Source organism: Meleagris gallopavo, chromosome 24, assembly GCF_905368555.1.
Source record: "Meleagris gallopavo chromosome 24, MGAL_WU_HG_1.1, whole genome shotgun sequence".
Classification (NCBI taxonomy): domain Eukaryota; kingdom Metazoa; phylum Chordata; class Aves; order Galliformes; family Phasianidae; genus Meleagris; species Meleagris gallopavo.
In genome coordinates, this window is record NC_139427.1 from 2,074,662 (window position 1) to 2,087,607 (window position 12,946).

Below are 12,946 nucleotides of genomic sequence, written 5' to 3' on the forward strand. Positions count from 1 at the left end.
AAAAGCATATTTCAAAGAAAGTTACACTCTACTGTTAGGAGCAATAACGTTATGTTTATTAAAACTGAGAGGCACTATAAAAACTCACTGCTTATTTTGCATTTCCCACTTGGCTAAATGGAACTGGGGAAGGGATCGGACTCAGAAATATTTTCTGATTGCCACCACCTCCATAAGTATGTGCCCAGGAGCACAGAGGATGAAGCAAAACAACTTCCTATTGACGAGTTCCTTTTCACAGGGTTGTCAATAAATCAAAACTGAACCAAAGAAGAGAATAAAGTTACAGGCAGGCAGCAGTGAGTCACAGCGCTGTGCTTTATCTAGCAGTGTTTGCTATGCATTGTCATGCTCTTCAATCCTGAGGAATTTTGGCTTTCTCAGGAAACTGAAGGACAGTGCAGAATAGAGATTACAATGGTTTGTGCAAGACTGAGTTTGTGACAGTTCTTTAACTTCTGATTCTCCCTTGGATGCATCTGGATGGTGCAGCATGCATTTTTATAAATCAGAGGTAGAAAAAGAACGTTCTCGAGCAGTTTAAATAACCAGACATGAAATGATAAAATTTAGAGCAAAAGTCATGACTTTGCCAACTTTCATCCAGCTACAATTTATTAACATCATCATATTTCCCCCATCTATTTAAAAGTAATAATCAGATAATGGAGCACTGCCATAGCTGTAGTTCTTCTGACAGTAAGGTTTCACTTGACAGGAGTGACATTTTGGCTTTAATTCCTCATTCTGGACAGGGATCTGTTCTTTCACAGTTCTGAAACTGCTAGGAGCTTTGCTATAAGAGACTTCAAAGCTCAACTTGTACTGCACACATATGCACATACGAACTGTTCACTAGGATTCCCTCTTTCATCCAATTAGATCTTGCTGCAGGTTTCTTTATTCTAATCCATCTGTTCCACTTTTCTTATTCCTCTCAGGAATCTCTCCTATTTTGCCACACAAAGCAGCCCATCTGCAGTCATTCTGGACCTCTGGGAAGCCCGACACCAACATGATGGAGACCTCGACTCCCTCGCCTGTGCCCTGGAGGAAATAGGAAGGACACACTCTAAAATCTCAGACATAACAGAAACTGAGATCGAGGAGCCTGACTTCAACTACAGCAGACAGAATGGACTTTAATCCTTCATTTCCATTGAAGAACCGATGGCCAGCTGACTTTCACACCTGAAAATCTCTTTGGCAGGGAGGAAATAAGGGTTTCTGCACACTGCCCAAGGAAGCAGACGCGTCTCCACGATGCCATTTTCAGTTGGAGGAGCAGAAGAAGCCCTATTAAAAATCATCTCTGTAATAAGGAAAACAAGCTGTCCCTCTGCTACAGTCCTCTTTCATTTAAAATTCATGTTTCAGATTCAAAAACAAGACTGCACATCAATCATTCCCAGGGGCAGGAAGGAGCGAGGTACAAAGCTGTGCAAGGTAAATATTATGACATCCTACATTTAGGAAACAATGATGCTAAGGAAGAATACAATGCCTACTAAAATACAATGCCTAGTGCTACGCAGTAGATATTTAGAGCCACTAGAGGTTAATCTCAGTGTAAGGGTTTGTGTCCTTGGGGCCCTGAGTCCCCTTTGTGCACCTGAAAAGTGGATGTAAATGCCATTTGCTGGCATCATGTTGACTCTGTGTATTTGCTGTAATTTAGCTAAAGGATAGCTGAAAATCTGACCTTCTCCTGTTCAGAGATTTAAGGAGGTACAGATTGTCTAAGTATTTAATAGCTATCAGGTGTCATCCAAACGATTCCTTTTACAAAGTTATTCAATGAATGTAGCCTTGCTGCAGATTCTCCTGCCTGTTCTGATAACAAAAACAGAACAAAGCCCTTCTCTGTGCAATCTGTGTTTGTGAGCACTTGTGACCAATGCCCTAAAGTTCTCCATTTACAGAATTTCACTAGGGCAAACATCGTTGCTTTGGGGGTGGATTTAAACAATAAAATGCAGGAGATTGCCAGTCCTGCTTTAGCAAGTTTACACTGTACTGAAAACTGGAGGTAAATTCAATCTGCACAGCTTAATTTTGCTTTAGGTTCATACCAACAGAATAACCCCCACTTATCACTACCAGAAATTGGCCTGATTTACTGTACAGCTTGCATGTTGTGCAGGAGATAGAGCTGGCTGCATTACCTTTATTCTATTTACCACCACATCTGGAACAGAGCTAGTGAATTCTCATCACTTTTTACCCTTCTCACGCAAATATGATTTATTACTTCAACTGAAACCAAAAAAAAAAACAAAAAAAAAGCTGCCACTGCGAGTCAGCATCCTGGCAGAACTGGTACCAAACCAAATACAACCAGTGTTCTCACTCGTACAGTCTTTGAGAATTACCCAGGGTACTTGTATTGGGCTGAGAGCAGCATGACAGGGCAAGTAATTAGTAGGGAAATCCATAATGATCCAAAATGATTTCTTCATCTGGGATCCCAGATCTGAGCAGTACAATCAGTGGCTTTGGATGGGACTTTGCTTGCTCTTGTTGATCTGAGATGGCCAATTTCATGGCTTTCCTGGCTCAGCAGGCAGACTTACAAACACTTGGACTTCCCCAACCACTTTTTAAATGTTAGTATTTCATGCGGTCTGACATCAGCACTCCTGTTTGCAATGGGAACCCATAACTGCTGCAAGCATATTTAAGACTGAGACAAAAATACCAGCTTAGCTGGCAGGAAGCTGTCACTTTTCTCAGCAGCACATGGTTCTGGCTTTGAATTATATTTGTAGTGACTTCCATTCCTCCTCCCCAGAAACTTTTTATTTTCCATTGGACAAAACATCATGAATAAAAAATGAAAAATAGCAAATGACATCAATAGAAAAGCAACAGAATTTTAGTGAGCTGCAGTTGTCTGGGAAACCTACTACAGCCTCTCTCCAGCAGTTAATTGTTCTCAGCATCTCTTCAGATGCAGTTTTAATTTGGTTGCTGTTTTTTTTTGGTTTGGTTTGGGTTTTTTTGTTTGTTTTTTTTCCAATCTAGCTCCAGTTTGCCACCCCAATGAACCCCCAAAGCTTGCTGTGGTGCTCTGCAGAGCTCTGTGTGGCTCCTGCTCTTGTTGTCCCAATCTGCTAAGCCACACATGGGGGTCAAAGCTCTGCAGAGCTCAGCCCTCACAACCTCAGGACTCAGGAAACATGCAGTGTTTACATCCTGGACTGGAGTAGAGATGTGAGAAACCATCCAGCTCTGCCTGCCTTGTACTTGCGACCAGCCTGATTTCCTCTGTGTGCACCAAACCTGCAGATGGAAGGGATCAGGGTTGATACCAAAATCCACATCCAACCCCAAATCCCATGAAGTCTGCCCTCTGATTTATGTACTGAAAAGAATGTCTTTATTTTTTTTTTTTAAATACTGGAACAGAAGCTGTTCAGTTTTGGGCCCGAGGTAAGATTTCAGTTTTGCTTGGCTCAATAGAGAATTGTTATTCTGTTTCCTGGTTTTTGTTCAGTTATGCCAAAGCAGCTTCTTTGCTGCTGACCTCCCTTTTGTGAATCTACACTGAGAACTGACTTCTAACCTAGTATTGTTTTCACGACCTCTAGTTGTTTAAATATTATTCTAACATTTCTAGTCCATTTATCTCAGTGGAAAGGAATTTGAAACAGGAGCTGGACTTCTAGACTACATTTCTAACTTGTACTGATCGGGCTGTATAGGATCTGCCATACCGTATCATACAAAACATCCTTTTAGCCTTACAATATCTGATTGTGAGTAGGACTAAAAGTCTATGGAAGTGGTCTAAGAAATGAGTTCAGTATTAAAGGACATCTTCAGTCAGCCCATTGCTGCTACCTGATAGGAGAACAGCCTCAAACTCTCAATTTCTCACCACTCTCACACTCAGCATCAATCACAGAGGATGAGGATCTTGCTAGAGCATAAAACCACAAGAAACAGCTGTGAGAGTGCAGCACTCCTAAGGTACAGTAAGTGACTTTGCAGTGCAAATCACTCCAGCATCAGAGAGGATGCAAATGAAAATAAAAATGGTGAGGAAAAAAACCATATAGCTTAAAAGATAAGCATGAGAAGTGACAAAAAAGTGCATCATACCACAAACGTTTTCCATAGAGAGGAAATTGTTCTCCCTGATGACGCGGGTCATAGTGGGCAGCAATCAGACAGCAAGTATTTAAGTCTGACTTCTCTGTTCCATTTTCTCCCACTCCTGGGAACTTTGCATTTCTTGTATCTTAGATATCTGCTGCAGATATTGCAGTTTTCAGATGCTCCCTTTCTGTTGTTTTATGTTAGCGTCATGGGATGATATTAATAAAACTTAGCACTTTTAATTATAGAGGCTTGCACCAGTTCTCCTCCCTTCTTCCTGTGCTGTCCCAGTTTTAGAGAGAGAGAAATGTTAACATTTGGGGAGAAATGTCTCTGCTGCCATTTAACAAGGCAGCCACAAATGGGTTTTGTTACCATTCACAGACAGCAAGGCAATACAACAGGAGATGTTAAATGGTGCTTTAATTTCTCTATTTCACATTAAAACAAAGCTTTTCTCCCCACCAAAAGCTGCTGCAAGGATGCTCTGGAATACAGTATTCACTCAGAATAAGTTAGAATTAGTATGTAAATTTTATATAAATAGATATGTTGACAAGGATCTGCGATCTTAACTTTCCAGGAGCATATTTTTAACATCCACGTTCTATTTTTTTCTTTGAGATCTGCGTTTCTGTGATTTGATCCCAAACCCAGCTGTGTAAAAGAGCTCCCAATGCAGGATTAGGGGCCAGAAATCCAAATCTGATTCTTTTCTTCTATTTTATAAATTACGACTTTTGAAAAATAAGTCAGAAGCCTCCTTGCAAACCAAAAGGCAGCAGAGAGAACTGACTGCAGTGCTGCAACACTGGAGGTCCCACTGAGCTGCCATGGTGACACAGCCTTGCTCTATTTTCCATCTTCCCAAACACTCCCAGTTAGTTCTGTGCTGTGACCCCTTTCAGACTCATTTTTCAAAAATGACTTTAAACAATTTTTTTTCCCCCCCACCAAAAGTGACACACAGCACAGCTTTTGCCAGAACTGCAATGTCGCAAAGCTCATTTCCAGCTTTGCAACACTGCTTTTGCAGCCCCGTAGTTCACATTAAGAGACATTAAGCCACAAAGGAAAGAGCCTTACTCCCTGGGTTTACCTTTTAACTTCATTTACTAGAGCAAATGCCATAAAACCACCATGCTCTCCTACAGAAATGTTATTGGACATTTTGTAACAGATGGAAAGATGTCAGTGCTATTCTCTTACAGTACAGAGAAGTATTGCTGTTATTATTTTTATCCCTGGCAACAGCTGCTCCCCCCCAGGCCTTTGCAGCACAAGGAGGGGCTCCTGGCCAGCCCACCCCTTTGCACTGCCCTGCAGTCCATTCCTTTCATGCCACTTGAATGACAGTTCTATGAGAATGTTTTAAAACATTCAGTAACATCCCAGCTCTTATTTCCCACTAGAAAAAAAAAAATATTGTGTGTGGATACAGCAAAACAAAAACAAGCAACAAACTGTTGGGGGCTGTTATCATTAGTTGGGTTTAGGGTCTATGAAATATAGACCTGAAGCAAAGGACTGCATTCCATCTCAAATGGTAATTAACTGAATGAAAACAGGGAACCCTATCCAAGCCCTTAACAACTGTGAATGAAGTGCAGGTTTGTCCTTCCAGCCTTTACTATGCCGAGCTGTACGCAGGAAACCCTCACATCTTACACAGCAGTAAAGATGGTTGATGCCATTGGCCAAGAACTTCTTTCATGGTAAACCTGCTGAAAAAGTGTTTTCTGTGGGTTGTTCATCTGTGATATGTGCTGGGGAAATTATTCCCTTGGCACTGTTCCTGCTTGGGGAGAGGCTGGCAGCTGTTCCACAGCGGTGTGTAAAATGCTCAGATCTCCTCTCCTGCATAGATAATCATTGCCTAGCTAAAATTGCCAAGAACTTACAGGGCTCCTGGATGAACACAGGACTGTAAGCAGTGGGAGTATAGCACAGGTATATAAGAACTGCGGCAGCAACAACAAAAACCCTCAATCCACTGGCAAAGACCACAAATCGTTTTCTGATATCACAGCCTCGTCCTTCTCTCTCTCATTGCAATACTAACATAATACAGTACCAAAAAAATCTCTTTTCCACCATGGACAAATAGAACAACCTCTCTGAGACTAAAGGACCACTTACAGAATCATTGGATAGTAACAGTGCCCACAGTGCAGACAACAGAACCAATGTTTCACTCATTGCTGCAGGAGAAAACCCTCTTGGGATCCACCTTCACTGTTCTGTCCAAAAGTAAAACAAGTGTTTAGGAATTTGACACTATATTTTTTGTATTAGAGGTGAATAGTACAAACTTTACTAGTGCTTCTTGTCTGGGGTTCGGGTGGGTAGGGGTGTCTTGTAATTTTCAAGCTATTGCAAAGCTGCTTTTAAATAAGCTGTTGAGTTGTGTCGACTAACTGGTTTGTGCTTTACAAGGGAATCCAGGTGAGCTGGGGTTCAATGGGCAGCCTCCTTGCCTTACAGGGTAACTAGAGCTGAAGTCACTTGTGAAAATGTAGCCAAGGGATAGGGAGATTAGACAGCCCGTCCCTGATCTGTAATGTAGTGTCCTGTAATTAATGAGATTAGCCACTCACCTACTGTAGAACCGTGGTTTCGTCAGCAGCTGCTTAGTTTGTTTGCCCCGGTGTGATAACCTTGGTTGAGAATGTACTTCTGCAGATTTCAGATGTCAAACCCCCTCCCCCTCCTGTGTTATCTGGTCTCTGTATATAAATCTTATTGTCTAATCCCAAAAGGAAACGTGTAGCACAATAGGAAGTTAAGGGTGCTGTGCACCGAGCCTGGTGTAAGTTTTTTTTCTGATCCAGCAGGAGGGGGATGACATGGATCTAACAACAGGTGTGCCTGATACAGAGAATAGGAGAGATTCCTAACAAACCCTCACTTAAAACTGCCTGAAGTTTTGTTTTTGCAGTTTAAAATCATGAGACCTGGTAATTCCCTTACTGAAATGTGGAATGTTACCATAATGGCAATGATCACGTTTGCAAACAGTTCTTTCAGTTTCCCCTATTCACACACTCAAGTTACTGGGGGGAGGGAGGAATATTTTTACATACATTCTTTCCCCTTTCAATCTGAAGAGCAGATAGATACCATTACTGACCCTCAGACATCTCCCAACACTTCAGTAAGCAGAACACAGTGCCTTGCTGGGCATGCAGCATCCATCTACTTGTATATATTTGGGAACAACCAACCACCATCACACAACTCGTGACTGCAGAAACGCAGCTGCCTCCTCCCACCTCCTGCTCAAATTCATCCTCACTGATCTCAGTTTATAAATGGGTACAAGAACTTCAAAAGCACACAGTTTGTTAATTTGGAGGAGGCAAAACAGAATGCTGGTCAGTCTATGGAGACTGATACACACAATCAGAGCTAACCAAACATTTTCCGTTGCATTTCCAACTTCCAAAATTACTGACCAGCCTTTTGGCAAAACGAGGGGCAGATGCTTTAACCCAAACACACAGTACCATAAATACATACAGAAATATTAATAATCTCTATATTTCTATAACGAGACCCCTTTTCTCTTCTGCTCCCCCATTTTTGCAACAAACAGGTTCTGAAATGTTGGCTTTTGCTCAGTCTGCTGAGCATTCTTCCCTCCCCCACTTCTCCCCATGGTTTAAGTGTGTTTAGAACTGAAAAAGGAGCAGAGGTTTGAATGCTTTCTTTAGTATGAAGCCGAAGGAATAGGAAAGAGACAGAAAACATTAAATAAAAAGCATGGCCTTGGCTTCATACCACACTTTCTGTGCCTTGTTCTATCGATGTAAATTCTGAATGTTGTACAGTAAAATACTTGGGAAAGACTCCTAGGAAAAGGCTGCACTGGCTTCTTTTTTCAGCACATGTACATATATAAATATATATACATATATATATTTGGTAATGCCAAACAGCTGTGTTATATTGTACTGAAGAAGTAATAATGGACAGTTTGGATGTTTTATGTAGAGTTTGCAAAAATTGTATGGCTATAGCCTTTTGGAAATAAATGTACAGACATAAATTACTGCATATCAGTTATTTATGAATAAAGAGTCTTTTACTGATATCTCAGATGACAGTCCGAGTGGCACCTTGATTTTTCTGTTAAAACAAGATGTTCTGACATGAGAGCATCACTGGTTTGATAAGTGAGTTTTGTATGGGAGTTTGTGATGGAAAGCTGTGTATTGTGCACCATTGCCCAGAAACACTGCAGGGAATGCAACCAGAACTGAAGTTTACCCTCTGCTGCCAGCATTGAACCAATTCAAGAATATCTTTTTGCTTTCACACCCATCCGAGCTCCAACCCAAACAATGCAAATTACATTCTAACTTAAAACTTGTACATATGTGCAGACAACTAAAGAAGGCACACTGCAGCACATTATCTTAAATCACACATTCTAATCTAGGGCAGGGAAGTTTTTGTCCTTGGCACTGCAAAACCAACATCTATGCTGCTTTGTGCAGGATAAGAGAACCTGCCCAGGCTGACCTCCAAAACACAGGTGCTCCTCTTTGTTATTATCAACAAGTTGCTGTGCCTCAAATCCCATCTCACTGGGAAACAAAGCAATGAGTTCTCACCGATTTATTATGTAAATCTTTTTGTTTGTAACACCCTTCACTAAGAAGCACCAGCTGATAACTCATTTCTCAGTTAATCCTACCTATACAGAGCCCTAGAATCATAGAATGGCCCAGGTTGGAAGGAACCTCAAAGATCACGAAGCTCCAACCCCCTACCACATGCAGGGCCACCAACCTCCACATTTCACACCAGCCCAGGCTGCCCAGGGCCCCATCCAACCTGGCCTTGAACACCTCCAGGGATGGACGGGGCATCCACAGCCTCTCTGGGCAGCTCTTCCAGCACCTCACCACTCTCTCTGTATAGAACATCCCCCTGACATCCAACCTCAGTCTTCCCTCCCTCAACATAAAACAGTTTCCCCTTGTCCTGCTGTTATCTCCCCTTTCAAAGAGTTGATTCCCCTCCTGTTTGTAGGCTCCCTTTAGGTACTGAAAGGCTGCAAAGAGGTCACCCCGCAGCCTTCTTTTCTCCAGGCTGAATGATTCCAGCTCCCTCAGCCTCTCCTCATCAAGGCTCATAACTTTAGATCTCTTAGAAGACTGGAAATAGCTGGAAAACAGAGTGCTGGGTCCTGCCAGCAGAAAACCTCAGACTGAGCTACCACGACCTCTGCATTGCTGTGCACTGCCAGCCTTACTTCAACTGCCAGCAATGGGGGATACCTCCTTACAATCCTTACTGCAGTCATTGTAACCAGATGCTATGTTTACATAAAGTCAAAAAGGAGAAACAAAACTTTCAGCATTCCCTTTAGCACAATATAAACCTCTTTTCTAGATTGATTTGATCCACTCTCCAGCTACGGCTGCCACATTAACGCATGCAATTAAGCATCATCTAGAAATACATTAGCCTGACAAAATGAGAACGTGGGTATGGCAAAAACATTAAGTGCAATGTTATAAAAGATATCATTACTACATATTTATTATCATGGGAAGCTAGGATAAGCTTTTATAAATCAAGATGCATTTCAAACATTCCATCACAGTCATTTCACTATCCCCTAGGACAACCTACACCATACAATGTAATGGTCACCTTTTATAAAATACATCTCTCCTATTAACTGCCTTAGACATTCATTGTAAAATTATTCAAGACCAATTATGTTTGCAGAGAAATAACGTACGTTGCTGTGAGGAGTTCACCTCGTAGCATCCAAAGCCTTTTCCCATCTCAATTTCCACATAGAAAGGCTTTCTTCAAGAGAGCTCTGCAGGTACCTTTTGTTCACAGTTAAATCCAGTGCCTGTTGCACCTTGAAAGCATGGTTCTTAAGGCATAATAGAAGCTCTGCTTCTTGTATCTTCATTTTCTAATGAGGTTGAAAATTTAGTTAGTTACACTAGGACCCACGGGGTCAATAACAGACATGCTTGGTTTGATGGAGCTGAAACTCCCAAACTCACTGTTAAACAATCCATGAAAAGAAGATCTGGGTTACTGAACAGAACAACATGACACACATGAGGTGTTTCATCCAAAAAGAATATGGGGGGGAGAAGGAACAAGAATACAAGGGATCAACAGTTGTGTGTGCCCCTACATTTTACAAATGAAACTTGAGTGCCAAACATTGGATGCTGCCAATACTCCTGTCTCTATCTGCACTGTGCCTGGACATCTTCCTTCTGTTTGCTTACTCTTTTTTTCCTCCCCATCTGCACCTACAGCACAAAGCCCACAGTGCAGAGCCCAAGGGAGCATCAAATCTGGCAGAGTCCTTATTTTATTTTTATGTATATACACACACACACACATATATATATACATATAAAATATATATATATATACACACACATCTTCATATTTCTACAAGTGGCTTCTTCAGACACTGTGCAAATGCAAGCAGTTCCCTGTTGCTTCTAGACAAAGCCAGATTAGCAAAGAACCTCAGTGTTACCGGGTAAATCTGTTATCAGACTGAAACTAATTCCTACTTTTCTGAACAGCCAGCTTGTGAACCCAGCAAGAGTCACTATCTCCCACCTGCCAGAGTCCAGAGGTAATCTTAACTGATTGAGTTCACTAATTAGTCTCATTCACCCTCGTCTTGTACATACGTGGGGATTTTTGTAGGACCAGGGCTTATTAAAACACGCCCTGCTCACAGATACCTGCTTGGAACACGGAGGGGATGTCAGCTCACAAGCTCAAGTATAAAAACATTGATGGGTCTCTGCAAGCAAGGTGACGCTGCTGGAACATCATCACACCTACCACTGGAAGAAGCTGGAGGTCTGAACTGAAATGCAAACACCCAGCAACTGTGATTTCTTTTTTCCTTTTCATGCCCTCCTACAGAACAAAGGCTGTTTTTGAGGAGCAGCACAGAGACCTGAATGGGTCACAGCGACATCACCCCTCCCCAGAGCCCTTCACAAAGCACTGATGAAGCTCATACAGAACCCACGTCAGGAGGAGCAGATTTTGGATGGATAGAGGAAAAAAAAAAAAAAAAAAAAAACTGGGAGAGAAATGGATTCTCTCCCTGCATGTTTTTGTTTAGTTTTAAGGCCATTTGGCTGCTTACTCAAATCCTCAAACCCTTCTGTTGCGACAGGAGGCAGCAATGGAGAGAACTGCTGGTGACAAACATCATGGGCTGATTGAAACTGAACAGAATAAATCCCAATCTGTCCTCTGCTGAGCAGCCTTGTGCTTTTGGGTGGGCTTGGTTATATCCTCCCCTCTTCTACTGGTAGATGTTTGATTTTATGGAGTCGGGGTTCCCTCTAATATTTACCTCAACTTCAAGGCTATCTTCCCATATTATATTTTTGTTCTTTTTTTTTTTCCCCCCATGTCATTTTTATTTAATAAGTAACAGCAGCCACTATCAGACTCAAACCCAAGTGATGGTCAAAGTTTCAGTCCCACAGCAGTCTTTATTCATGGAGAAGAGAACCACAAGGAAGCAATCCCAGCTACTGCCATGCTGCTGGAGTTGGTGCCCATTTGCCATCATTTCTCCCACAGCGGGAGGGAAAGACATCATTTCCATCCACTTTTGCCCAGTTTAATTAAAACTTTCAGGAACTTTGCGCTTTTGGAAGCACCGCTGCCCCAGAAATCCAGAGAGCTGTCCCTCACTTCTCACTCATGCCCATTAAAAGCATCACTTTGCAGAATTAATGAGGAGGGTGGATGAATGGTAACTAAATGACATGAGTGCAGCAGCTAAGAAGTTCTCAGGATAGGGGGAAAAAAGTAACACTGGTCTGTGGCATTATATAGAAATAAAACATCATTTACTGAGCTCTTCTAGTCTTACTCCATCAGCGTAAGGAGAGTGTGAGCTCTGCTCTGCCTGCAGACAGCACATTTCTGTTCCAGGCTGCTCACACTAACAGGGGCTGTGCATTGGGAAGTGTACGTGTATCACACGTTTTGCCTTGGGATGCAGATACAAACTGTGCCAAAAATTCCTGGGATATGCAGGATGACAGCATTTTAATCCCCCTTTAGTGGAGAACCAGCTCATTAAATCTTAACATGAAGGTTATTTTATTATGAAGTGACAGATCTGGAGATTTACTTCCCCATTCCTCACCTGCCTTCTCCCTTCTGCTTATTCCTTTGTATTGGTTAATGGCCTTTCTCTCGCTATATAATCCTGTCAGGAGTGCAAAGATCTCTCTCAGGACGGCTCATTTGGTGTAAATCACTCAGCCTGTGCTGCTGACAGGAGAAAGCCAACATGCCAGGCTGATGCAAAGAAGGAGTTCTGTCCTACACTCGGGTAATTGTCACTGCATGATAAGTAAGTGCAAGATTTAATAAGGTCATAAAATGGAATGGCAAGAGCTGGTGTGAAAGGTAGTTTTTTTTCATTAACATTGTGAAAACCTGGATTCGTAGGGACAATAAATTAGAGCAGTTGAGCAGAAATGACCTATTTGATTATTCAATGCTTTGCAGCATCCCAGTGAAAGCAGAAAGGGCTGGGAGCACCTCTGCCATCACAACAGAAGTAAATACCTCTGCAACTGTTAAAACCATTACTCCCTATGGCACAAAGCTGCCATTAGTGATGTCAAGAACTAGAATCATACTCTGCATTATTAAGCAAGCTCAGTTTTTGCAGCTGTGTTAGAGTTTTGAATGTAATATAATTAATGACTCACACAGAGGACCAGACCTGGCATCCTATTTCATGGATACACCCCCATGTTCAGGCAGCCCCCCCAGCTCTGTAAGAGCTGCTGCTGCATGGCCT

At 42.0% G+C, this 12,946-nt stretch overlaps 1 protein-coding gene across 1 annotated transcript in view; it reads left to right on the top strand.

Moving 5' to 3' along the window:
• Positions 1-8,175, top strand: part of UNC5D (unc-5 netrin receptor D) — a 93,303-nt gene extending 85,128 nt beyond the window's left edge. Inside the window, exon 16 of the mRNA XM_085242871.1 lies at positions 942-8,175. Coding sequence (XP_085098997.1) covers positions 942-1,146 — 205 coding nt within the window. The 3' untranslated portion in view covers positions 1,147-8,175. The remainder of the gene's footprint in view (positions 1-941) is intronic.
• Positions 8,176-12,946: the final 4,771 nt, after the last annotated feature.